This window comes from Haemaphysalis longicornis, unplaced genomic scaffold, assembly GCF_048455015.1.
Source record: "Haemaphysalis longicornis isolate Haplotype H1 unplaced genomic scaffold, Haemaphysalis longicornis Haplotype H1 scaffold_1, whole genome shotgun sequence".
Lineage (NCBI taxonomy): Eukaryota > Metazoa > Arthropoda > Arachnida > Ixodida > Ixodidae > Haemaphysalis > Haemaphysalis longicornis.
In genome coordinates this window covers 434,654,322-434,681,519 of record NW_027526203.1, presented here as the reverse complement: position 1 = coordinate 434,681,519, position 27,198 = coordinate 434,654,322, and the positions used below count along the sequence as shown (strand labels likewise).

General features: G+C 46.2%; 1 protein-coding gene across 1 annotated transcript in view; it reads right to left on the bottom strand.

Annotated features, from left to right (window-relative positions):
• LOC144155765 (uncharacterized) overlaps nucleotides 1-27,198 on the bottom strand; it is a 67,086-nt gene that overhangs the window by 5,974 nt on the left and 33,914 nt on the right. Inside the window, exons 10-20 of the mRNA XM_077687407.1 lie at nucleotides 26,027-26,130; nucleotides 21,920-22,022; nucleotides 21,239-21,301; nucleotides 21,099-21,179; nucleotides 18,537-18,682; nucleotides 15,400-15,477; nucleotides 13,620-13,772; nucleotides 10,930-11,057; nucleotides 9,783-9,884; nucleotides 7,833-8,011; nucleotides 5,494-5,573 (exon numbers count right to left, since the gene is read on the bottom strand). Coding sequence (XP_077543533.1) covers nucleotides 5,494-5,573; nucleotides 7,833-8,011; nucleotides 9,783-9,884; nucleotides 10,930-11,057; nucleotides 13,620-13,772; nucleotides 15,400-15,477; nucleotides 18,537-18,682; nucleotides 21,099-21,179; nucleotides 21,239-21,301; nucleotides 21,920-22,022; nucleotides 26,027-26,130 — 1,217 coding nt within the window. The remainder of the gene's footprint in view (nucleotides 1-5,493; nucleotides 5,574-7,832; nucleotides 8,012-9,782; nucleotides 9,885-10,929; nucleotides 11,058-13,619; nucleotides 13,773-15,399; nucleotides 15,478-18,536; nucleotides 18,683-21,098; nucleotides 21,180-21,238; nucleotides 21,302-21,919; nucleotides 22,023-26,026; nucleotides 26,131-27,198) is intronic.

Genomic DNA, 27,198 nt, shown 5'->3' with positions numbered 1-27,198 from the left:
GCGATGATGTCTTCGGGGAACGTACCTAACATGAAAGTTAGTATGTTGATTACGGCTACTGCAAATGGCGAAAGTCTTGTGTTGGCTTGCTTACCGTTTGCCTTCATAGATGGCGGTACACGATACTACTGAGGACCACTGTCCGCACTTACACTGTTTTTGAACGGATTTGTACCTGGCTTACTCTTGCTGCAGTTGATAGTGGGTATGGTCGCCAAGAAGGTCACCTAAGTGGTAAGGTAGCTTATGCCAGTTGGTCAGTGTCGTGTCAGACAAGTGCAACACGCCCAATGGCAGTGCAGCTTCAGTCGACGTAGTATGCGCCCGTTTGCGCTGGTGCTTCTATGTTTACGTGTTCGTAACCTCCTGTTTATCGCACAATTCTTACTGCTATAAAAAGAATGTGCACTAAATTTAAGCGCAAATGTCCCGTTTTGCAAGTTTATAATCCCTGTTTAACTCTTTCGCTACCGCCGGAAAATTGACTAATTTTAGGGGCCCAAGAAAACATTTTTTTTTCCTGCTAAAAAATTGGTTAGGCACTAATTGCAGGAGCACAAAATGTAGACTATTTAACGACATTTCCAATAATACCAGTTTTTTAAAGGTTTTTATATATCATAGTTGTAAAAAAAATATCAAAAGCAAAATTTTTGTCAAGTTGTCGAAAAAAAATGATAAAAAAGGAGTTGTGTATATCATACCACCGGTAGTAGAAAAAAATTAGAATGACACATTTTGTAGGAAAACATTTCAAAAACACGCCCTAGAAAAAATGTCGACTTGCGCGGAACAGTTTGTCAGATATAAAAAAAAAAATGTTAGCATGCAAGGTGCTCGTGTCATGAGGTGAAGCCCAACCTCCAATTCAAAATGTGCGATTTCGGGTGGTTTCCTGGAATAAATCTGGCGGTTTGTCATTATCAGAGGCACCAATTTGCCCCCACATAACGTAAAAACATCTTGTCAATGGCTGACTTTGCATTTACAGCGAGCACAATATTTGGGACAAGCACGCGATGCGGAAGAAACATGCATGAAGTTGAAAACGGAACACCGTGGCTGATGCTTGCTGTCGTTCACGGTCAGTTATCTCTCAAAATATAAAGCTGAGCTTTATTATCATTTCTTTATTATCATTTCTTTATTATCAGTTTCTTTACATTTGTTAACACCTAAAATCCATGACAAGCACTTTAAAGTCTTGTGAAAAGACAGGGCCATTGATTCTCTCCGGAAAAATCAAGGGTTTTCAAGGACCATGCAAAAATTCCAGGACTTTCCAGGCCTTGAAATTGACACTTCTAAATTCAAGGGTTTTCAAGGTTTTCAAGGACCTGTGCGAACCCTGCCCCTCTTCCACACGCACCACACAACGCCAACTCGTATCCCACATCATACATCAATTCACTGGTACTGACACCGAACTCCTGGATTATATTCAGAATAAATACGCTCCTGCTTGCCCCACCCTAACTCATTCAAGTTACTGTGGGGATCCCAACCCAGAGCTGGACGCACCCATAACGGAGGTGGAGGTGCGCGCCGCCATCCAACACCTTAAAACCAAATCGTCTCCGGGCCCCGACAAAATAACTAACAAGCTACTTCGAAACCTCGACGACTCTACCATCGCAGACCTGACTACGCTTTTCAATGAATGCTGGGAGAAAGGTGAACTCCCACCTCAATGGAAGACAGCCAAAACCGTTCTTATTCCTAAACCCGGGAAGCAGCCACACATCGATCACCTCTGACCTATATCATTAACATCGTGCCTAGGCAAGCTCTTAGAGCACGTCGTTCTCACCCGGCTCAACAGTCACATCGAAAAGCACCACCTGCTCCCTCACTCCATGCTGGGGTTCCGACCCCAGCTCTCTGCTCAGGACGTCATGCTACAACTAAAACACCACATAGTAGATGCTCGATTCAGTTCCACACATAATACCAAGGCGATCTTGGGCCTCGATTTAACGCGAGCGTTCGACTCAGTTAGCCACTCGGCAATCCTGGAAGGAGTAGCCGCGGCTGGAGTCGGTGCGCGAGCATACAACTACATTTGTAATTTCCTCACGGGTCGAACAGCCACACTCACCCTTGGACAATTGACTACACCCCCGATCCCCCTCGGTAGCAAAGGTACCCCCCAAGGATCGGTTCTTTCCCCCTTTCTTTTTAATATGGCCCTACGAGGTCTACCCCCGCTCCTCAACGCCATCCCTGACCTACACCACAGCATATACGCCGACGACATCACGTTGTGGGTTACTAGAGGATCTGATGGTCACATTCAAGATACCCTCCAAACCGCAACTGATGTCGTCGAAGCGTATGCTGCCTCTCGTGGTCTGTCCTGCTCCCCAACAAAATCAGAGCTTCTTCTATACAGACCTAAAAGACCAGGAAAACAACCACCTTCCTCACTCTCCCTCATCCAAATCACTACCTCAAACGGCCAACCCATCCCAATAGTTGACTGCATCAAGATTCTAGGTCTCCGTATACAGGCAAACGGATATAATGTAGATACTCTCCGTGCCCTAGAAAAAGGGGTTTACCAGACTACACGACTCATCTCTCGCATAGCTACCAAACATCGAGGAGTAAAAGAAAACAATCTAATACGTCTCGTACAAGCCTTTGTCATCAGTCGTATAGCATACGTCACCCCCTTCCTAAACCTCAAAGTCAGCGAAACGCACAAAATTGAAGCTATGATACGTAAATCTTACAAGCAGGCCCTAGGTCTCCCCGTTACACTCTCAACAGACAAACTACTCTCGCTCGGTCTACACAATACATTAGACGAAATTATCGAAGCCCAACAGGTCTCGCAATTTGAGCGACTCACGAGGAGTGACACTGGACGCCACATTCTTCAGAGTCTTGGTCTCAGCCACCCCACTATCTCTGACACGCACGTCGACATTCCCACAGTCATTCGAGACCAACTGGTAATCCACCCCCTCCCTAAACACATGCACCCGATTCATAACGAGGAAAGGCGCCGAGCGAGAGCACAGGCTTTACACAAGCAACACTCCTCCAACCCACAAGTAGCCTACGTGGACGCTGCAGAATACCCAGGACGCGAAGCCATGGCAGCGGTCGTAGTTGATTCACCTAACCAAACACTAGCCGCCCTCTCCTTCCCTACTCAATTTCTAACTGTAGGCGAAGAAATGGCTATCGCTCTTGCCATTATTTCCAGCCCTAAGATTACTAGCATAATAAGCGACTCCAAATCGGCCATTACCAGTTACTCCAACGGGCGAGTTGACCCCCGAACTTTACGCCTACTCCTGCAGGCACGCCAATTCCCGAAACGAAAAATATACCGTATAATGCGGAATATAGGTCGAGATTTTTTACAGAAAAATTTGCCGAAAGGTCACCCCTTGACCTATATTGCAGTCACTGGCAGTTGTCACCTGGCGACCGGGCAGCCCATCGAGCCCATCCAAACCCCAAAGGCACCATCGCCACCACCATCAATCGGACGCGACGCCATCTTTGTTTTGTTGCTTCTCTCGCTGTCGGCGAATGTGTGCGTGCAATTTTCTTCTTGCTCAAAATGAGTTTAGGCACTTGGTGCCAGTTTACAGCAGCATTTGAAAGAAAAGTTGGGGTTTTTCCAAGGCCAATGACGTGTTCGCCTTGCGCCAGTTCGGTATCACCAAAAGAAGTGTTGCTAGCGGCGTTAGCTGAAGGGGCAGCTCTCGGTATGCAACGCTCGGAAGGCCTCCTTTCATGGGCGCTGCTCTGTGCACCTGTGCTACTGTACAAAGGGGCAACTTTTGTCCGCTAGCGCGTGCGATGTCTCTACGAATGGATACCCCAAGATGTTTGCTGACCGCCTGCACAGACTAGCTGTCACTCCGGTCTGCACACGAGTGTCCCATGCTTAGCGCTCGCTTCCCGATGACATCGTCTTGCGAGTGTTTAAGAAGTGCTGCATAAGCAATTCCCTGGACTGCACCGAGGACGACCTGCTGTGTGGGCGACAGCGAGCCAGAAGCAGTCGTCCGACGATACTTCAGACAGTTTTAAATGAGTAATCTGAGACGAAACAAGTTATAGTCTCAATAAAACAATGGTTGGTACCTAATTATTTTTTTTTTGCATTTTTTGGCTACAAGGTAAGGGGGTCGACCTATAATCCGCCTCAACCTATATTCCGCATTATACGGTATATCGTTTGGGCACCGGGTCACTCCGAACTACCAGGAAATGAATTGACACACGAGGTTGCTCGAGAACTGGTATTCCGAGAGCCCAGTGACGCTGCAGAATCTCCTCAACCGTTCTCCTATAGGGACCGCCTCTTGACCTACTGATCGGTACTCGATCACTACCGACTGTCCAGAGCTCGCTTCCCACCACCCGACCCCTCCCTCTCTCGCCACCACGCTGTTGTATGGCGCCAACTTCAAACATCCACATTTCCCACCCCTGCCCTCCTATCACTCTACTACCGCGAGTTGCACTCTAACCGATGCCCTCTTTGCCATAAATACGCAGACCTACCACATGTGATTTGGTCCTGTGAAGAAAAACCCCTTCAAACTCTTAAAAAGCACACCATTTTATTACAAATTACGGACGAGGAGCAGTGGGAGGCCACGCTGCTCAGCACAGACCCTATGACCCAGGTCTCACTAGCCCAGGTGGCCGAAGCCGCAGAGATCTACATGAATCCTGCCGTTGCCGGAAGGACACTAAAGTCGACCTGAAAACGGTCCCACCTGTGGCAACAATAAAGTTTAATCTGATCTGATCTGAAGGGGGGGGGGGATAAGCCAAGAAAACGTGGTCACATAATAGTCTCCTTTTTGTTGCCCAAAGAAAGCAAGGGTTTTCAAGGAGCAAAAAAATTTCAGGCTTTCAAGGCCCCTGAAACCTAAATTTTCAATTTCGAGGGTTTTCAAGGACCTGTACAAACCCTGACATTGACTACAATGCAACCTCCATTTACTTCAAATGATCTGGGCCTAGCAAAAAATTACACCTTGTAAATCTGTAAACTTGCTGCAAACCAGGAGTTGCTTTAACACGAAAAATTAGAGTTTCCCGCGTTAAAGCTGCCCCTGGGCTATTAGGTGTGCCAGAATGGAGAGCTACGGATTCATTTGGAACATTTCAGGATCACTAATGTATACCGAAACCTCGTCGTACACGGGCATTTTCAGAGGTCAGCCTACCGTCGCTTCAACCCACATACCTTGGTGATGGCAGTGGCAACGTGAATGGGACTATGATAGTTGAAGCTCTGTATGCAATTATGCTTTTCAGCTAGACCTACAATGCTTGATTGATAGTTCAGAATTTGTCACAGACAGGGAAAGAAATAAGCAGCTCAATTGTTTTTCCTACAAACGTGGCATTAAAAACACCTGTAATATTTTTTGCAGTGATTAAGAGACTGTGCAAACAACAAAAACTTCTGCCATTATTGGGTAGGAGTGTTTGATTAATACAGGCTGTTATTACCTTTCCATCAGATGAGTGGGTCTTCTCTTTTTTCGTGGCCTTAGAAGAACGCCTCTTCTTCCCTTTCTTTTTCTTTCGAGCTGAAAAAAGAAAAAAAAAAACACACAATTAAAATGGCCACACTTGAAAGCAGAAAAACATTTGAAAAAAATCCAACAACAAAAGCAGCACAATTTCAATTGATTGATTGTAGGGTTTAACGCGCCGACGCAACGCAGGCGATGAGGCGCGCCGTAGTGGAGGGCTCCGGATTAATTTTGACCACCTGGGGATCTTTATCGTGCGCCGAAATCTCGTACACACGGGTGTTTTTGCTTTTCGCCTCCATCAGAAAAGCGACCGCCGCGGCCGGGAATCGAACCCGCGACCTCGTGCTCAGCAGCGCAACGCCTTAGCCACTGAGCCACCGCGGTGGGTCAGCACAATTTTCAAGCAACTCTATGACAGGACAACAACTGTACGCGCCTTTCCATTGGTGATAAAGCCGGGCTTAATTACATGCACTCGCAACTACTGCAACAGTGTGCAAATGGTTCGTATTGCCACTTCCATGGCATCAATCTGCCTACAGCAAGCAGTCTCAAGAAGCACCTCACAGGCAGTTTTTTTTTTTTTTTTGTAGGAAATGCGTACACGTGCCAGCCAAAAGGGTAGGTAGTGCCGAGCTATAGAGTGATGTCACCCACACTTTTTTGACAAAAAGTACAAGTTGAAGGTGTGAATTTTTGTCTTCTAAGTCTACCAACATACTCATTCAATGCTACAGTTACGTAATCATAAACTTGGCACACACACACACACACACAAAAAAAGATGGGATCTTTGTCAAACAGAAAATGTTGCGATACATTGGACGTCTTTGCAATGAAATGCCTTAATATGGAGATCATGAAAATATTGCAACCCATTTCATTAATTTACACGTGCAAAAGACATCGAAAAGAAGAAAAAGGAGAAGGGAAAGAAGAAGGCAACTGGGGGGCAAATTAATGCGCAGTTACACGTTATTTCAAAACAGGATGCTTTATGTGGGTGCTGAAAAGGTAAAACCCCTCCTCCCCGTTACCAGGAAAGTTTCAGTGCGAAGCTCCGCCACGGTGAAAGATGCGTGACGGGCAAGAGAATGAGCTGCAAGCTAAAACAGAAAGGTAGAGAGTGAGATTGGGACCCAGGGCACATGAGTGCGAACAAGGCGTTCGTTCTTATTACGCACACGACAAACAATGTGCTTCCCACCAATTGTCACAGCCATTTCTGTCCATATGGGGAAAAAGTTCATAGCTCTCAGCTAGTCAATAGTGTTGTATGGTGGAAAGATAACCCCCACCCCCTTCCCCGATACGAAGTCCATTTTTAAGCCAAATCTCTGTTGGTCAATTCACTTCGCTCAGATGCTCCTGCTTGCTCTACTCTGCAAGTCCTTCTGGCTCAGTTCCTCTGCACCAACAAAGTGCTTGGATAGAAACAAAACTGTGCTACACAGCCATGCACCACTTGTCACACATCAACAATTTTGACCATGTTGTTGCCGAAGAACACACTGCATCTGCAGGTGCAGGAGTGAGATGCACGATTTCAGGGTTAAATAAAGGATACATTCGACAAATATAGCCAATATCTACTGTGCGAGTTTTTTTAATTGAGAACTTGTATAGCTGCCAGACATCTAGAACATGTAACGACAAATCTAACAGGATCTGCCGTTTAGTTCTTATATGAGCACAATTCTACGCAATCACCCCAGTAAAAGGAGTGCGTATACGTAACAATCCAGAGCATTTAGCCACAATTCAGAAAAAAAAATATATTTAACCTCAAAATATTCAAAACGGCCACACAACTTGCTGCATCAAGTAAAGCCATTTCACCAGTCTCAGTTTCTTAATTTTCAGCAACCTCTTTTGAAAACACAAGTGTTTTCACATTCCCGAACAGAACTACAGGGCTTTTCATCTATGTGGGCAGACAAAGTGCGGAAACTTCCCAATAAAACCCCAGGCAGCAGAAAAGTGACCCCCAGAAAACATTCCTGTTAATATTGCAATGCCACAAAGCAGTTTAAATCCGGGAGAGTTCAGACACCCAGCTTTCTAAGTGTTGTGTGCGGTGCACACGAAAAACGGCACGCCCATGCAGCACTGGTCCCTAGTAAGTGCCACCAGATCAGAAAAGGTGCGCAGAGACTTCCCACCTCAAGAAACAGGTCCCCCGTCGGCTCGATTGAATGAGGGTGCTGCCTACAGTTTGCTGGACAGGTACCCGGCTACCAGGACAGGACGTGCTCTGCCATGCCATGTCCAAGCACATGCTACCGTACCAACATCAAGAACCAAACGTACAGGCTCCTCCAGAGCTGCTGCTGCTGCTCGAGCTGCTGCTGCTGGAGTCCGTGCTGGAGTCGCTGCTCGAATCGCTACTGCTTGATGCACCCTTCTTGGGTGCAGGCACTGCTGCGATGATGGTTTCGGGGACAGGCACCACCTTGGGCGCGGACTTCAGATGTTCGCGCAGGTCAGCCCTGCAACAGAGCAACACCATTTTTCAACAGTCTATATGCAGAAGTGAAAGGGCACAGAGGAAGTGCTTTTGCCGTCAGTTGCAGTAACAATTCGACTCTTCCATAACCCAAGCTCATCGGTGGCTGAATGTGGTTTTCCTTGCTTACAAAATGCCACTGGACGTTACCAGCTCCCCTGAGCCCACTTAAAGAATTTTACATTTGGAGGATTTTTTTGTGCCGAAGCTACACTGGGCTGTGAGGCACACTGTAGTTAGTAAATTTAGACTAATTTAGACCACCTGAAAACCTTCACGTATGCTGAAATCTCAACTCACAAACGCCTTCACTTTTCGCCTACATCTGAAAAGCGGCCACTGCAGCATGGAACCCGCATTTTCGGTCTCAACAGCACAACGCCTTAGCCACTGAGCCGGGTCCACTTAAAGGAGCCATAAAGAGAAAATGCAAGTTGGTCTTATTCGAAAGATTTCGTGTTTTATAGTGCCCCCAGCGCTTGTCCGGATACAAACGGTGCTTTATTCACTGAGAAATTAAACAATTTAGGTTAAAATTTTGATTTTCCCGCTCAATCGTGCGTTTTCGTGGTCCCAAGTGACATCACGGGAACCGACCGCTCTGCAGCCTAGAGTACCTTCATTCACGCATCCGCCGTACAGGGTAGAGACACGTAACGCTGGCGCCGCCATGTTCGGTTACTCGCTCGCCGCCGAAGCAAGTCATTGTGTCAAAACCGCGCTAAAATTATCGCCGCAACGCGGTTTACTGAAGAAGTTTGAATCATATTGTCTGTTTCGCGTTGCTAGGTCTCGTGGGAAACGAAAAGAACAACGCGTTGAGCCCGTTGGCCCAATTGCGGCGGCACGGGACCGTTCAAAGGTTGTCTCCACCCTGTACAGCGGTGTTGGTTTGTTCCCGCGTTTCTTTACGTTCCGTAACCTAGATGGCGCCACCATACCGTGGCAAGCGTTTGGTTTGTTTTTGCCCGCATTTAAACCTGGCTTGTTTTTGTTCTGGGAGAAAATATTCGTTCCCTGAAACAGTGCTCGCTCGACAAATGGGGTCACGTAAGACACCGTTGCTTGCGTCAATCGGCCAGTGTCGTCTGAGACAACCCCAAGCCCCGTAGTGCTGTGCAGCTAAACCAAAGCATGCTGTGCGCAGTACGAACAGCAGAACGCATCAGTACTTCTATGTTTACATGTGCTTTCGTAACTTCCACTGTTTGTCCCATCATTCTTATTGCTTTGTAAAGAATGTGCCCTAAATTTAAGCGCAAATCGCTCGTTCGTCTAGTTTGTAAGCTCTACCTAATTTGCGTCTGCTTCTGCCAGCCTCCGCCAATCGCAGAGCTTAGCCCATGTGACATCACAGGTTCTGTTGCGGGAAATGAGCTGGTGGGTCGCATGACCATTCCCGTTTTTCCTAATTATGTAGCTTATTTGAGCGAAGTTTACGTTAAAAGTGGTGTCAGTATGATTCTAACGAGACAATCTTTTGAATGAACCAAACATGTGTTTTCTCTTCATGGCTCCTTTAAGTACCAATGGTTAACAAAAAATGTAGCATTTGTGCATTATTTAAAATTCCCAGTCCCCTGTAAAATTCAGTCATAGGCTTCAAAGATATTTTGATGGTCAACTGCCACAATTGAGCTTTTCCCAAATAGCTACACAGTAAACACCGAGGACAACAATTTTAATAGAAAAAAAAAAATATTTTCTCCAAGTATTCTGAAAAAGCACTGTAGTTAGTTACAAATGGTACTCACGTGAGCCCCCCAAGGCCGATAGAGGTGAAGAAGTTAATGGCGAAACGAGTATTCTTGGGCAGGTTCCTTGGAAACAAGCCTTCAAAGGCATCTTGCAGAGTGCTAAAAAGACACACACACCACGTCAATCAGTGCCAGTTAAACAGACGTCACAATGCATTACTATCAGCAGGTGGGTTACTAGAGCACTGAAACACATTTAAAGGGCACAGTAAGGATGATGCAAGAGGAAGAGACCACACAGGACCAGTCTCTTCCTTTTGCCTCATCCTTACTATGCTATGAAAGTATGCCAAATGTTCTTTTTTAAGACCAATAGCACTTTACACACATCAGATTTGCTACCAACTGAATTTTTGGTTGGCTTAGTTTGTGATATGAAAGAAGAGACTTCAATTGTTTAACTTAAATAGCTGTTCACACAGTCCCATTAACTGTCACTTCTTTCAAAACCTACTAATCCTCAAGTTCTTTTTTTAACTGAAACAAATAAATGAGGGGGGAGGAGAGAGCTTTAATCCTATAGCCCTTCACACATCAGACCTGCTGCCAACTGAATTTTCAGTTGCCTTAGCTTTGTGGCAGCGGGTAAAGGGACAATGGTGCAGAGGCAGCGATTGGCCAAGTGCAAAGCATGCACGCCTGCCACTGTGCAGAAGCTTTCCAACACTCACACTGTAGGTACCAGTAGCAACATTTCACTACTACGACACATTATGCCAAGGCACTGAGCTCTCACTTTAGCAGTGACTGCTGTTCATGCACCTTTGAACAAGGAAGTGCTCCATTCTTGATGATGCCCACAAGTGACTATTTGTTCAGACTCGGATGAACGATTCTCCATTCAGCCACACCAAACATTTATTACGAGACAAAATTTTGGAGCATCTTAACGGTTACTGATTGGCAACAAAATACGCTCCTTAAAGACCCGCTATGACTAGACAGAATTCCTCTAGCCAACCTTGAACGTATAGTCAACCCAGCCCCAAAATTACAAGAAATAGGCAACATAACCACACGAGAGCTGGAACATGCCAAGCATGCAGTTATACAGGACATAACACAACAGAAACTACAAATTAGGAAGAAAGTCCGCTTGGCCATTTGGAGTCATTGATGCTAGCTGCTGAGTGCTTGTACTTACGGATCTTTGATCCTTTCATTCAGTTTTGGGAGACTCATGTACTCGCACAGTTCTTGGAACAAAATCTTTATGAAGATGCGACTGGAGGACGTAGTGTCATCCTCAGTGAGTTTGATATGAGACAGCACCTACATGGGTTGGAAGAAAACGAGAAGGACAACCTTTTTTTATTTTTCCAAACACTGCAGCTGCATTCGGTCACTTCCTGACGGCACAACACTGATGCATGAAATTCACCGCAGCTGCTCTATTTCCTAAGAAGTGAATCAAGGAGATCAGCCAGTCAGACGGCTACAAAAGATGTGTCACATGCAGTGTAGGCTGCTTACTGTATATACTGGTGTAAGGGCCGCCCTCGTGTAAAAGCCACACCCTTATTTTGGGGGAAGGGGGGGGGGGAGGGGGGGGGGGGGGCAATTTCGGAAAAAAATTTGAGTCTCACCGGGAACCAAAATTTTAATCTAGCCGCTACATGGTGCTGGGTGGTTTTCCGCCACCGACGTTGCTTAGATCGGCGCCCTCATTGGTATTTCGCCTCCCCAGAAGAAATCCCTGTTTGGCCAGTGTACATACGTCAGTAACAATGGGAGGGCACCAGAGGTCCTTCACTGCAGCGTTCAAGCTGCGCTGCAAGTGATTGAATACGCCGAGGAGCATGGCAAGCGGGCGGCGGACGGAAGTTTGACGTGAACAAAAAGCGTGTGCGGTACTGGACACTGATAAAAGGAAGACCTCGCCGCAACCATCAGAAACTGAAAGGCTTTATGTGGGAAAAAGTGCAAGTTTACAAAACTGGAAGAAGGACTAGTTTCCTATGTGCTTGGCATGTGGAGAGACAGCTATGCCGTATCACCCGAAACGATGCGCGTGAAAGCGCTCGCTATTGCCCGCCACAAGAAATTCCGCAGACGGAATTCAAACTAAGTTGAGGGTGGGCAGCACGGTTTATAAAGCACAGCGAGCTGTGCATCCGTTGTCGAACGATGATATGCCAAAGGCTTCCGAAGGAGTACGAGAGCCAACTCCTGGGTGCAAGCAAGACTAAAATTTGTCCCAAAGTAGTAGTGCAGACCAAACCCCCGTGTGCTTTGATGCACAAGAAAACACCACGATTGACTTTCAAGGCGCGAGAGGTATGTCCGTGCGCATGACCGACGCAGAGCGACAGAGATGCACCGCGATTCTGTGCATTACGGCGGATGGCAGGAAGCTGCCACCGTACGTTGTGTTCAGGAGGAAGACGCTCCTGAAGGAGAAGTTCCCTCAGGGAATTATTGTGCGTGTGCAGGAGAAGGGATTGATGTCCAACGAAATTGTTGACTGGGTGAAGACTGTCTGGGCCTGCTACGATGGAAAGCCCTCCTAGTGCTCGACAGCTCTGAGGTCGCTTGACCAACCGCGTCCCGGCTCGCAGCCACCCAAACAGACTTAGCCGTGATTCCTGGCAGAATGACAAGCATGCTGCAGCCGCTCGACGTCAGCGTTTACTGGCCGTTCAAGGCAGGATTCTGCCACTGCTACTCGGAATGGATGGCTGCAGGCTATCATGAGAACCCTGTCGGGGTGACTGAAGAGGGCATCGCTGCAACAACTCTGCGAGTGGATTTTGAGTGCATGGCGCGCAGTGTCATTTGACACCGCTGTGGGAAGCTTCAAGGTGATGGGCATTTCGAACTCAGTGGACAGTACTGAATCGTCTCTGGGAGGACGCCAATGAGGTGACCTCTTCCACAAGTGAAGAAAGCGAAAGCAAAATGGAGTGACAATAAAACGCTTCTGTCGTGCCATTTAAGTCTCTCTTATGCTTTGCTACAGTCAAGGAAACCATACAAAGTGGCAGCGGGCAAGGGCAATTTGAGGCAATATTTTAGGAACAAAAGTGTGGCCCTTACACGAGTATATACGGTACAACGTAACACACGGGAGTCATGAAAACTACAGCATAAGCAGCACTCCACTACAATATGCAAAACACTAAGAAAGCAAGGCCATGTTACAAGCAATACTTACACTATCCCTCAAACGCCCACTACATCAGCTTCTCGAAATGATTTTTTTTTTCCAGCAAGAGTGCATTTTGTTTCTTCGCACTTGAAAAAACGGCTGCCACAATGACAGAAATCCCGCTGATGCCACCATTGATCAGAACGCAACCATTTCTTACTTTGCGATGCACGCTACTTCAGACGCTGGCAACACAAAAGGTTGCACAATGTTATCGCAGAGACAACCCATGGCACAGCTCACTAACTGTGCATATGTCCCATGGGAAAGGGCAGCTGTGGTTATCACGCACTTCATCTGACAACACGAATGCAGCAACAGGCATCTTTATATAATTACTATATATACTTTTTCGTTGGGAGGGTGGAGGTGGATGCACTCTACGTTTAGTGGTCCTCGAGTCATCCTTTTTTTTTTTTTTTTTACCCTTCAAGATCAGTGAGCCACACAAGGGCCAGCATTTATGCTCTGGGAGACAGCATTCAAGCAGTATGACTACACACAGAGTTCTATAAGGAGACAGACCAGTGGCGTCAAAAACACACAATGTTACATTATAAATGGTCTCCACTTAGAAGCATATGTTTACGGCATTTTTGCTTACAAAAAATTCTGAGCTGCGAGAGCACCTCAACCACTACATTAACCAAAGCAAAAAGACTGAGCACGGGGCCAGCGTGACTCACATTCCAGGGAATGGCATCCGTGAATAGGAGGTGAGCAAAGAACTTGGCGACATTGCGCAGCTTGTTTGTCTCAAAACGGTGAATGGTGTCGTAGGAACTCAGAAAGATCTGCTCAAAGGGTTCAGCATACTCTTTTTTCAACTGGCAGAATCGCTGGGGGAAAAAGGAAGAAGAAGAAGAAGAAAAAAAAATTTGGCTGCATTAACACAAACATTGGCATTCAGTCAATCCGCCAACTGTATTTTCAAAGTGTCATTAGCAAAAAATTATTCGGCATCAAATAAATAATAGGACACACATTTTAACCTGCTAAGTAATGACTTAAGTAAAAATAAAGAAAAAGAGCAATGCACATAAAGAAAGAACTTTGCCCGAACAGTCCCAAGCATGCAAGTGTGAACGCAGGGTTCGCAAGTTCACAAACTTAGTGTGGAAACAGCAAGCTGTCCGTTAGTTTTGTGAACCCCGAAGTCGAAATCCCCTGTTTCGAATAGCCAGATTTTTTGAAGTGCCATCCGTCTCTAATCACAGCCACATTGTTAAAGTTATGCTCTATAATTTTAATTATGTTCTATCCTTAAATATTTTTAGTGCACTCAAGGAAATTAACAAGGATGCACTGCAGTTTGGGCAAGCCTCTTGAATTTTGTCAAGGATCCCTACATACTGTTGGTGTGACATCGTCGAAGTATTGCACAGTGCACGAAAAAATGACACTAGCACAAAAAAAAAAGCCCTCAATTTTTTTTTAGGTGCGGAGTACCTTAGGACCGCACAATGTTCGCACGCGTCCGTGCGCATAGCATTTACAATCGCAAAAAATCACACAGGCACCGGCAGGATTCGAGCCAGTGTCTGGTAGACCAGACAGAGTTAGTGTCAGTCGCATAACCCATTGGGCTACGACCGTGAGCTAGTACCCGAGAGTCAAACCGCTTACTCCCTCGCCTGTAATAGTGCGGAGCACCTTAGGACCTCCCAATGTCCGTCCGCGTAAATCCGTGCGCACACCACCATCAAGCGAAGTTTGATTTGAGCCGTGAGTTGCTCGGGGCACAACTTGGATGTCATTTCGAGTCCCCGTACTCCACACCCTCGCCAACATCCATGGAGTGGAGATGCTGCAGTTTTTTTTTTGTCTAGTTTTCACCTCCCGTCAATTTGTTCTTACTGCAAAGCCCTGCTGGCAGGTACTGCTAACCATGTGCCAATAATGGACACAACTTTGTGTACCACGTGGGTGGCGAGGCTCAATTCTCAGTCCTGGCACATTTGGCCCGGACTCCTCAGCCTCCACCTGAATGGCAAACATCTATGGCAAGGCTGGTTCTCAGTCTGCATGCTCTCTGCCCACACTCCCTCCCCTCCCTCTGTGTGGTAATCTCGTATGCCAGGGGGGAACAGGTATGCTAATGCCCCATCCATGCTTGTGTGGTGCTCAATCCTCGATGGGAGTGGAAAGCTAGATTGCAAAGAGCTTGGACCTGTTTGGCTGTATTGGCCCTCTTTGGCTGACTAGAGAGTGTGAAATGTGGCTGCTCTTCGCAAATCAGAATACTCACAGCCCCAGCTAGTACAGGCCCATATCATTAACCAATCTACCAGGTAAGCTCATGGAACATGTCACCTATTCCGGAACCCAATGCCACTTTTCTTTAGTGATTATCAATTATCAGCATTATTACTGGAAAAATGTGAGGTAACCAAATATACTGAACCACAAAAAATATTACAAATACTTTGCAAACTTTCAAAACTGTGTGAAGAACTATATACGTACCTGTGCAAGGAGTCCATAAAACTTCTCATAGGTACGCTGCTGAGCGCAGCAGTCAAGAATCATGTGGCACATTTCATTCTGCAGCATTCAAGAAGCGTCACAAGTGTCAACCATATGCCTGAGCGAAATACTGTGCGGTTTAGCTTTCCCCGCAGCAAAAAAGTGTCGTAATGACAGAAAATATGGCAAGCCATCATCTCGTTAACATTTAGGCATATTAAAAACATACGTATGCCACAGTGAAATAGAGATTGCAACCGAATGCTCATTTCCAAAACAATATTTATTAAATTATTTATTTGCTACCAGCCTGGTGCCAGGCCTTGAGTAAAAGCGGATGTGCACAGTTTTAGGACAAAAACAAAAACAAAAAATAATATACCTTAAAGGGGCCTTTAGACAACATACAAGTTTGTTTTATTCGAAAACTCTGGTGCTTTATAGTGCCCCCAGCACTTGTCCGGCAGCAAACGATGCTTTATTCACTGAGAAATCAGAGAAATTAATCTAAGTTAAAATGTTGATTCCCTCGCCAAATCGTGTTTTGCGACATCTGCGATGACGTAACCAGTACAGGTCTTTAAACGAACATTAGTACGCTGTTTAGTCTGCAGTGGACTCCTGAAAGCCTTGCTTACCATCAGTCCTCCTAGATAGTGCTACCATACTGCGCAGGACCGCTGTCCGCCCTTGCTTTGTCTCTCACCGTATTTGCATCTGGCGTGTTTTTGTTACAGTTGGGAGTAATCCTTTAGTGAAACACTGGGTATGCTCGACAAACAGGATCACATAAGACAATGCCGCTTACGCCAATCGGCCTGTGCCGTGTGAGACAACTCCAAAGCGCCGCAGTACCAACTGCAGTACGCATTGGGGCGACTATGTTTACGTGTAATTTCACAACTTCCATTGCTTACCCCACCATTCTTACTGCTATAAAAAAAATATGCATTACATTCAGGCGCAAATAGCTCTTTCTGCAAGCTTATAAGCCCTGTGTAACTTGCGTTTGCTTTTGCCGGCCTCCGCCAATCGCAATGAGCTGCCCATAATACGTCATAGGTTCTAGTGTGGGACATGAGATCATGCGTCGCATGGTCAATCTCTTTTTTTCCTAATTATGCAGCTTATCTGAGTGCAGGGGTGCTACTGACTAATTGCAGTATGGAGCAATTTTTGGAGCACAAATATTTAGGTTTTGGATCAGTTTTGGAGCAGCCAAATACAAGTTTTGGAGCACTTTGGAGCAAAAAATTATGAATTGTATAGACATATAGGAGGGTTTTTTTGGGAGGGAAATCGCAAGTAACAATGCGTTGCATCGAGAATGAAATGCTGCCTTAAGAAAAACTAGTAAATGTCTAAAATTGGGACACTGAACACAGTCAGAATATGATCACAACTTGTTTATTTGAAATGAAACTGATGACCCCACTGCACCGCATTCTAGAGCGATAGCTGCCAGCTTGGCCATGTTCTCGGCAAGGCTAGAATTAGCCTCAGAAAGTAGCACCTGGCCACATTCAACATCATCCATGTTCCTCATCAAGTCATCAGGGGCTCATCAAGTCACACCAGACTTGATGAGCCCCTGGGCCCTTTCAAGCATTGCCTTTGACGAGTCCAGTCCTTTTAAGTGCGAATGCACTTCTTACGCTACCCTGAGTCACGCTTCTGCCGCCGTCCGTCTTCAGCCGCAGGTGTTATCGCGCGCGCGCCTCCTCGCCCTTAGCAACGGCGCGGAGCGGAGGGGAGAGCGTGCGTAGCAACGGCGCCATGACGTAGTACGCCACGTGACGTCGCGCTCTCTCTCCTCCTCTCCCCTTCCGCTCGCCGTGACGTCACGCGCTCTCGCCTCCTCTCCCCTTCGCTCGCCTGCCGTTTGCGCGCTCTCGCCTCCGTCTCCCCTTCGCTCGCCTGCCGTTTGCGCGATCTCGCCTCCCTCTCCCCCTTCGCTCGCCTGCCGTTGCGCGTTCTCGCCTCCTCTCCCCTTTCACTCGCCTGCCATTGCGCGCTCTCGCCTTCTCTCCCGCTTCGTTCGAGGGTTTAAAGGCGAGGCTGTCGCGGCCCGAACGTGATCACGCGGGGGTGTTAATGTAACTAACGGGCAAATGCCACCAAATTTCAACAAACTCCCCCTCATAGCATCACCCGCGCATTCGCACTTCCTCATGCTCCCCTTCGGGGAAATATGGGGGAATTTTTTTCAAGGTGCGATTCCCAGGGAGCGCCCAGGGCAACCGTTCCGCCAATGCGAGTAACGCGATATTCAGCCACACGTGTACCGAGTGGTACCTGTGACAAATGCGACAAATGGCGCCGAAGAGCAACGCCTACAAGCATACAAGGCCCGCCATTCTAGCGCTGTTTTGGTACACCCGCCAGGGGGTGGTAACTGACAAAAAAAATGCAGGCAGTCATTTTGGAGCACACTGGCGTAATATTTTGTGTTTATATCAGTTTGGAGCAGAGAATTTGCCTTGGCGCAAATTGGCGCATTTGGCGCAAGAATGGAAGCCCTGTGAGTGAAGTTTGCATTGAGAGTCGTGTCAGCATTATTCTAAACGAGGCACTCTTTCGAGTCAACCTAACTTGCATTTTGTCTGCGTAGCCCCTTTAGGATACTGGCAATAGCTTTGTTACAAAGACCTAATTAATTACACTATGCCACTATAAACAGAGTGCGCAAAAATAGTTTTGAATAGAATGCACACAGGTGCCTCATGTCTGCAAAGAAATGGGTGCTGAGAAACATCTGATGCAATGGTACGAGACCTTTCTTTCTTTTTTGTCCACAATGCACAGAACTTATGTGACGAGATGAAAGCATCAGCCGTGAAATGCCATAGCAATCCACAAAAGATCACACTTCCAAAAAGGGGAAAAAAAAAAAAAAGACTACAAGACTTTCTTTTTTATTTAATGAGAAAACAACATCAGGGTTTGCATGACAGCCAGCTTGCGTGTGACACCACTCCCATAAAAATTATCCATCACACATTTCCTCGTGTGCCATGAACAAGGGCAGGCCACGAACTGTAGTTGAATGCATTGCAGAAATTCAGCAGCTCACTATCAACCATTGAGTGGCACATTTAACCCCAGTCAACAGAGTGTAAAGCGAAAGGACTGCTCACCACTTGTCCAGGCTTCAGCTCAAGTTTCAGCAGTTTGTGAGCACACTCTTCAAAGTTGAGGCTGGACTGGATTGTCAGGTAGATGGTTCGCCTGAGAGCCACCAGGTTAGTCTCCGTAGTGTCAATTATCTCGCCATTTTCATCAGCTGAAAAATAAAAGAAGAACTGAGAGGGCAGAGAATAGTACGTGCACCTCGTGGCCTGGGAAGGACAAGTCGACGACCGCCAGGAGGCAATATGGTAGTACTTGGGTTTGATGCAACTTGTGAAGCAATTTGACTTCATTAGCTGCCTGCTTGCTTTAAAGGGACCCAGAAAAGCCTTCTGTAAAAGTTACAAAAGGCCTGTATTGTCACGTAGCACCAATATAGCGATGCAATGCCGTTGGAATTATTGATCTACATTCAGTATTAGCTGCGCCAGAAGCAATTAAATGCACCTCTCCCCACTTGCCGATCGACTCCTCCTCCCTCTCTGCCTCCTTCAAAGCAGCTAGCTACATTCCTCCGCCTAGGCTCGCGTCAATCACTGCGGACCCGCCTTTGCCGCCTTTGCCTCGGGATCGCGCAGGAAGGAGGAAGAGCAGGCAGAAGCCAATGGCAGTGACGCCGCCGGCGGCCGACCTTGCCGGCGATTGGGCGAATCAGGGGGCGCCTTCGCCGTTGCGTCAGCAGCGATCGCCGTTGCGTCACCCGCGGTCGCCGTTGCGTCACCCGCGGTCGGCTCGCTGCGGCGTCGCGCTCATCGGTTGAGAAAGGCGATCTTCAAAAATCGTTTACAAATTATCTGTACAACGTATGGGGCTCACACTTGGCTCAAAAATCCCCCCTTATGTGTTCTACCACCTGAATGCATTTGATTGCCACCTTCACAAAGCTTTCCGGGGTCCCTTTAATGCATTCAACATAAGAACTGCTCTTTCCTTGACAGCTACCATGCTTTTCCTATGCATCCCCACAGAACAGTGGCCGATGAAGGTTTGTTCTTTGGTTCATGTATTTTCATTACCTGCAGTAGCTCTACCTGAACCTAAAGAAGGAGCCTGGAAGTCCCAGGGTACAAGCACAACACCATTAATATGTTTTCACAACTATCCCAGTACCCACTGGCTTGTGAATTTTTAAAGTCAAACACAATAGCCAAACGAGACAAAGGGGGAAGGCCCGCTCTCAACTGCCTGAATCTATAGATGGTATTCGCATGAAAAGCCGCCATGACTGTGTCCACCGTGTTTCCGCATCTCACAGGAAAAAAAAAAAAAAAAAAAAAAAAAAAAAAAAAAAAGGTGGGGGGGAGGGGCAGGCGTTTGTCGTCTGCACCATTACTACGCGATCCTTGGCCGTAGCGTCAGTCAACAGATATGAATAATCGCAGTGAAATTGCGTGGTGATGCTCTACTTGCCCTAGAGAACTCCGCATCTTAACTGGCAAATAGAACCATGGTTGCGAAAAGCGGCGCGACGCACGAAATGCTTACATTGCAGCGCAGTTGCCTGTGATCACGGATATAGACACAGCTGTGCTCGCACCTTGCCCGCAGCAGAGACGTTCAGTACAAAGGCCCAATAAATTATAATGCTTCCGGAGAAATTGTGAGGTTCACGCGAATGGCGATGAGATAAGGCAGTAGCGTAGCAGTGAGCGCACTGCTAGCTGGGAGACTAGCGACATCTATCGGCGAGTGGCTGAACGTCCGAAGTGGAAGCATTCATAGAGAACTGAGCAATCTGTGGCCGATACCAAAACACAGCAGCCGGTAATCACTTCACTCGTGTTTTGCGACAGGTAGGCTGTAGGGCGCTGCGCTAAACAGCAGAAGTCGAGGTCATGCTTTTAAGCTCACGGGAGGGCCTCATGCGTGCACCGCCATGCCCGTGTCCACGCGCGTCCCCATTATGTATTCAGACAACACACGTGGTTGCCAACATGCATGCCACGCCAGTGAATACAACCTATTGCCACACACACAACTGCTTTAATCCTATACTGCATGCTTAGCAGTCCATGAAGCTAACATAACACTTTCTTCTATTTGAATACCTCAACAAATTTATTTGGCACAAGAAGGTGCTGCCATCACTGAGAAATTAATTGTTTAACTGGGGTGAACTTTGTATTACCTGCTTACTGTACCATAATATGACACGGTAAGGGCCCCATGACGTTTTTAGAAGTGCAGCCAAAAACTGGCAGTGCACACTGGCAGTGACCGGAAACAGGGAATCACTGATCGAATAGATTAAAACCTAGCAGGACGTTTGAACGTGTAGTTAATGCTAAGGCCACGTAACAGCGCAGCCATGGGCTTCATGCAGCAATGGCCACTGCAGCTGGGATCGAACCTGTGTCCTTGTGCTCAGCAGCAATATGTTAAGCACACTGAAACCATGCTTTTGTTCATTTAGGCTGATGCTGGATGAAAACTGGAACACGAACATTTCCAATGTGGCGATATTATTAGCCAGACGTTTTTCTTTTCCCAATGTGTTTTTAACACGAGAAATTCACAGGAGATCCCAAGAGTCCCCAACCACCCTTCATTTCCAGAATCAGCAAGCTTACCTTGGGCCTCCTCTCCTTCCTCATCCTCAGAGTCATCACCTCCAGATCCATCATCTTCGTCATCATCACTGCCCAAGATATCTGCAGAAGGGCTCTGGTTAGCAGCTGTCACAAAAGTGCGCCCACAACAGGCAGCTTACCTTTGGCTATTTCCGCGTACCGTTCTTCATTCTCAGCAAAATCGGGATCAAACTTGAACACATCTGATCAGAGAAAAAGGTTTAACACAGGGAGGAGAAGGGGGGAAAAAAAGAGAAAAAGAAGAGAGAAAAAGAAAAGCACAAAAAAGGTTTGTTACTTGGTGTTTTCACTGCAAATCAAAGAAACAGAGCACATGCATACTGCAACAATTGCTGCAACTTTCTTCAACAACTGTTAAGAGACCAATCCTGAGATCAATCAAACGCCATACAGCAGCTTAAGGGAGGCAGTCCAATCGCTGCCTCCTAATAGCTGCGTTCCAGTTTGTGAAGCGCAACTACTACTACTACTACTACTACTCTACAAAGGCAACTGTTTGTGAGTGCCTCATATTTTCCCCATAGATGGACAGAAATGGCTATGAGGGCTGACAACAAAAACAGCGCAGTTAGCACCCAACCGATTTGTATCGCGCACAAACGACCCTGGATTTGAATGTTGCGACATCCAAAAGTTCTTAATTTGGTTTCCACATACCGTTTTCAATATCTTGATTTTTATCACACGGACAGGCACAACGTGGGCTACCACATAAAGCATCCTGCTTTAGAAAGCCACAGCATGAGTACAAGACTTAAGAGACACGTGCAATCACTAATGCTAACGGAAAGCATACATACTCAGTATTTCCTCCCCATCTAGCTTATCATCCAAAGACAGGAGGTGGGTGTACTGCTGTTCTTCTTCTACAAGTTCAAGTTCTTTCACAACACTTGGGTGGGCCTAGTAGGGGAAGGAAAAAAAAGCAAGTCAGAATGCCCCACTCAAGTAACTCAACCGAGGAACAGAGAACGTAAATTTTATTCAAAATTTTATTGCAATTGACTGCAAGAGATTTCGATGTAGTTATACACGCACACACACAGAGAGAGAGAGAGAGAGGTCAATACCCCCAGGGAATCCTTCCCTTGGACATGCAGTGCCATTTTAATAACTATGATGACCAAATGTCGGATGGCACCAGGAAAAGAACGAAGCCAGTCTGGGAATACTAAACAATGATATGCATTATTCATTAGCAAAAGCTGGCCAGATTATAGACCCCCCCCCCCCCCTCCTCACCAAAATATGGTCTATCACCAATTGCTACACGAAGCACCAGCTGACATGGGAGGCCCTGATCTTTAAAGTCAAAGAAAGCACTACTTTATTCATTACCTGGAAGTTTTAAAGAACATACTTTGTCTTATTGCCAACAATTTTAACGGGGCACTGACGGCAACCAGCAAGTAGGTTTCAAACGAGTCTGACCTACCTGCGGCCATTTTAGCATTGATTCGGTGCCAAAAGATGCCTTAATTGCTGAGAAATCACTAATCAAACAACACATTTTCCTTCCTCATTTCTCTCGCAGTGATTTCATGACACAAACAGAGGGTGCTGCAGCCACTGTTTGCGTCATGACAAGTAGGAAGCAAGCGAGGCAGTGGTGATGTGTAGAAGAATTGAAGCAACCGAATGCGTACAATGCTACCATATATCAAGCAGTTTCAACAAGTTTCACTGAAATCAGTCGCGCTTTCCCGAGCTCCCGCTCCCTTCGCTGCTCTGGACCCCTAGGCAATATATCCTTCATGGGACCCGTGTTTAGTAGTGATGCTTTGTTGAAGAGATTGTTTTTTTAGGCCGCGTGAATGCTCATATCGATTTGACTGATTGTATGGGGCTTAACGTGCCGACGCAACGCAGGCGATGAGGCGCGCCGTAGTGGAGGGCTCCGGATTAATTTTGGCCGCCCGCGGATCTTTAACGTGCACCGAAATCTCGCACACACGGGCGTTTTTTCGCCTCCATCAGAAAAGAGGCCGCCACAGCCAGGAACCGAGCCCGCGTCCTTGGGCTCAGCAGCACAACACCTTAGCCACTCAGCCACCGTGGTGGGTGAATGCTCACATCGAGCCAACCGCTCCGTACCCACCCCCTACACGCCGCCTCACAAAGCGGCATCACTGCCAATTAGAGTTTCTATATACAGTTAAACCTGGATATAACGAAGTTGGCAAAATCTCGCTATTTTTCATTACATCCAGGTTTTCGTTACATGCAAATTTCGAGTTAAAGCTTGCATAAAAGAAGCGGAAATGAAACCAGCATGCTAGACATCAGTGAAGGTGAACTCGCCCTTCAAGGACTTACTTCACAGTAGAAAGCTGCATGATTTGCGCCTGCGGCTTTCGCACGAGCTTAGGCACTACACGGCGCTCCAAAGAGGCACAGTCACTTACCCCCTAATTCAAAAGCGTAACGGAATTATCACTTTTGCCTTTCGAAACTTTTTGGTTCCAAACGCGTTTCAAGAACCAAACTTTTGCTGAAACTTGATGCTCACTTCTTCTGCACTCAAAATTGTTGGGAGGGCGCTAGCTGGGGTACTGTACCGGGTGGCGATGGCATTTACTTGCTTGTCTTTGGAAAAGAGAAAAGGTTTTGTTTTTTGGCAGCAGAACTCATCGCAGGCGAACCAACATCAGAGATAGCAGTGGAGAGGCACGACTAGACGCTGACAGGCAGGCCTGTCGAACCGACACCGCACTCAGACATGCAGGGTTCGTACAGGCTTCAAAAGCAAAAATTCAAGGGTTTTCAAGGACTTTCAAGGACCAGAAAACACATTTTCAAGGTCCCCATCTAATGTTTTATTTGGGATTATTTATATCTTTTCCAACACAATGCAAAAGTTTTTTATTGCACAATACCAAAGCACATTAGCGCACATTTAGATAGGTGCTATCGGGTTCGTATATGCTCCCCAAGCTTTATTTTTTTTATTTCATGGCTGGTATTTAGAGGTTTTTCTTTTTTCTTTGTGTTTTGCTGAGGCTGTTTGATTTCTAAACTTAGTTAATGTTGCCTGCATCTCCTGCTTTCTCAGCAAGAGTACCAGCTGAAATTAAATCGAGCAAGTGTTGCTTCAAGGCAGGATGAACTATGTACACGTCCACCATTTGCATGTAAAAGCAAACGTAGATGGAGCGTATGAGGCACAGGAAACATGCAATGAGCAAGCGTGCACAGACTAGATGGAAGATGCAAGATAGAGAACAGAAGCTGGCTTTCACTGGATTGTGTCGTGATATGGATTGGATTGATAAGTGCCTGCTCCCAATGTTGCCTTGTAATAATGAAAATCCACCAAACTTGCAATTTCACACCATACACTGAAACTTGATTGTTAGAATGTTTCTTCACATTTGTTAACACCTAAAATCCATGACAAACACTTTAAATTCTTGTGAAAAAACAGGGCCATTGATTCTCTCAGAAAAAATCAAGGGTTTTCAAGGACCATTTAAAAATTCCAGGACTTTCCAGGCCTGGAAATTGACACTTCTAAATTCAAGGGTTTTCAAGGACCTGTGCGAACCCTGGACATGGGAACGCACGGTTGCTTGTGGCGCGGATGAAAAAAAGTGAAATATAGCTACCCTTGCGATGAGGTGTCACGCTACACAAGCGAAACCTCAAGTGGGTGCTGCGTTAGCCATCGGATGGCACTAGCCGCTCCGTTTATCATCATCATCATGACTAATTTTGTTTTCAGCGATTATAGACATTTTTGTAGCTGCTGGATCCTTAACTGTTTCAGGACAACGCCATCGTTCACGGGTGAACAATGATTTTCAGACCTCCCATAAGTACTAAAAACGGCGCTATTCGGATAACTGACACCATCTGGCGTGTTCACTGGAAACCGCTTTTTCAGTTTCGTTGCCGTTTGTTTACATTTCGTGTGGGTAGACAGCGTCACGAGTGAAATTTGAACACAAGGCAATGGCGAGTTGGGCGAAAATGGCGTCCTGTTTTACTGCGCACTTTGCAAAGGCGGACAGCGGTTTCGGGGACTTTGGCCACTCCTGCTGCCGATTTTTTTTTTTACCCCAGCAGCAGTAATCACTGCAGCAACGATGTGGATTCTTCTGATTTTAGTTCTGATGAAGACTCTCCCATTCAACAGCCTCAGACTTCGGCAGGTGCTGCCAGGGAAGGTTCGTTTTTGACTTCGCGCTGTATTTATAAACAAAACGTGCCTAATATCTGATAACTGCAGTATTACTTTTATGTGTATGGTCTGGACAATGTGCAGCGGGGATATTTTGCCAAATGCACTGCGCCGTACCGCGTTATCACCTTCGAGATAGCCTGGCGCTCGTATAAAATTAGCGCTGCACTGGCCCGTAACTGGTCGTGATACCACTTTCTTTGTTTTGTTACTACATCCCTTTGTGTAATAATAAGGCAGAAATAACTATACAACAAGCCTTAGCATTAATTTCAGTCCCCTAAGACCTTTTTATTTTGTGTCATTTTTCACAATTTTCAGACCCCCCTGTCAACAGACTACTCACTCGGCGAGCCGGCCGGTGTAATGTGGGCTTCGAGAACACGCTCAGTTCCCAGCGCATTTTGGCCAATGTCATTCGTGTTTGCCGACTGACCATGCCCAAATGACATTCTAGCCGAGTGCATTCGGTGAAGTTCACTTCAACTGGCATGTCTGACAGGCGTATTATGTATAAAATAAGCTGATATTTGGTGCACAGCTAATACATTTGGGAAGAACAGTGTGGCGCAACTTCGAATTTATGCAGCATAGAGAAAAACTGAACCCATTTTAGTTCTTCGCATGCCAAAGGACACCGTGCGTGAAAACAAATTAAACAGCTCGGAGACTGGGGCCTCCCTTTAAAACAAGACAGCAGCAGAGTGAAAATGGCCTTAAGACTTACACTGAAGCCGTCCTTGCGTACAGCAAACACCACTTCAATCATGTACTGCACCCGCTTGTCCAAGTTAGCTTCATGAAGAATACTCCGCAGGCGCTCGAACACAGCTGCAACAAGGGAGGCACTATGTGAATACATTTGACCAGTGCACTATTCTTCAGCCCCAAGCTTAATGCTAGTTTTTGTGGTGTTAACAAGTTTCTATCTAAAATCGTATGGATAAAAAAAAAAATCTCCTTAGAGAAACAGCTAATTAAAATTGAGATTTATGAAGTTGCGTGGTAACACCATTTGCACCGTGATGCACATTTTCAATTGGCAAAACGAACAAATTGTCTAATACTAGAAAACAATCTTAGGATGGTTATGCTAGTTTAGGTAGGAAAGCAATGGTCAACAAAATTTTGAAGTAATTAATAAAAACTGGCATGTACGCATTACAATGCCGCTTCCCTTCTGGAAGAATGAGCACACCACCCAAACCTATGATGCATTCGGAAAAATTGCCACTAGAATTAGGCCCTTAATCCTAATTTCACATGAAGTTTTTACACTCCTGTGCCAAGTCAAGCTGTACTTGAACACAATATGGCAAATTAGAAAATTTAATCAAGCTTCAAGGTTCCAAATGCACTTCCAACACTTTTCACTCAGAAACTATTTGCAATTTCAAACTGCATAAAAACACCATTAGTACATAATTCGGAAAAAAAAAAAAAAAAGTTTTACCCCCCTATTGGCACGATTCAATATGAATTAAATTGCCTATTGCAAGACAATCAGACCACAAGATGAGCATAAACAATAATGCTAAAAATCTCAAACAGAAAAAATAGGACGGCATCACGTATTTGCCCGGCTTTGAGTACATTCGAAGCATGTACATTCGTTATACAGTCGAACACGGATATATCGAACACGGGTATATCGAATTATTGTCTATATCGAACTCATAAATTATCCCCTTGAAAATTCTGTGTAAAAGTATAGGAATTCGTACGTTTATATCGAACCGTATTTTTCCCAACATTGGGTATATCGAACGCCGCGTGAGCTGGAAGGTGCTCTTCGGCAGTCGCTGCACCCCCGATTGAGGTTGAGGAGGATGTGGAGGAATGCGTGGGCATGGAGAAGACTGGCTCGCGGAACTAATTCCCCCTACCGGAACGAATTTG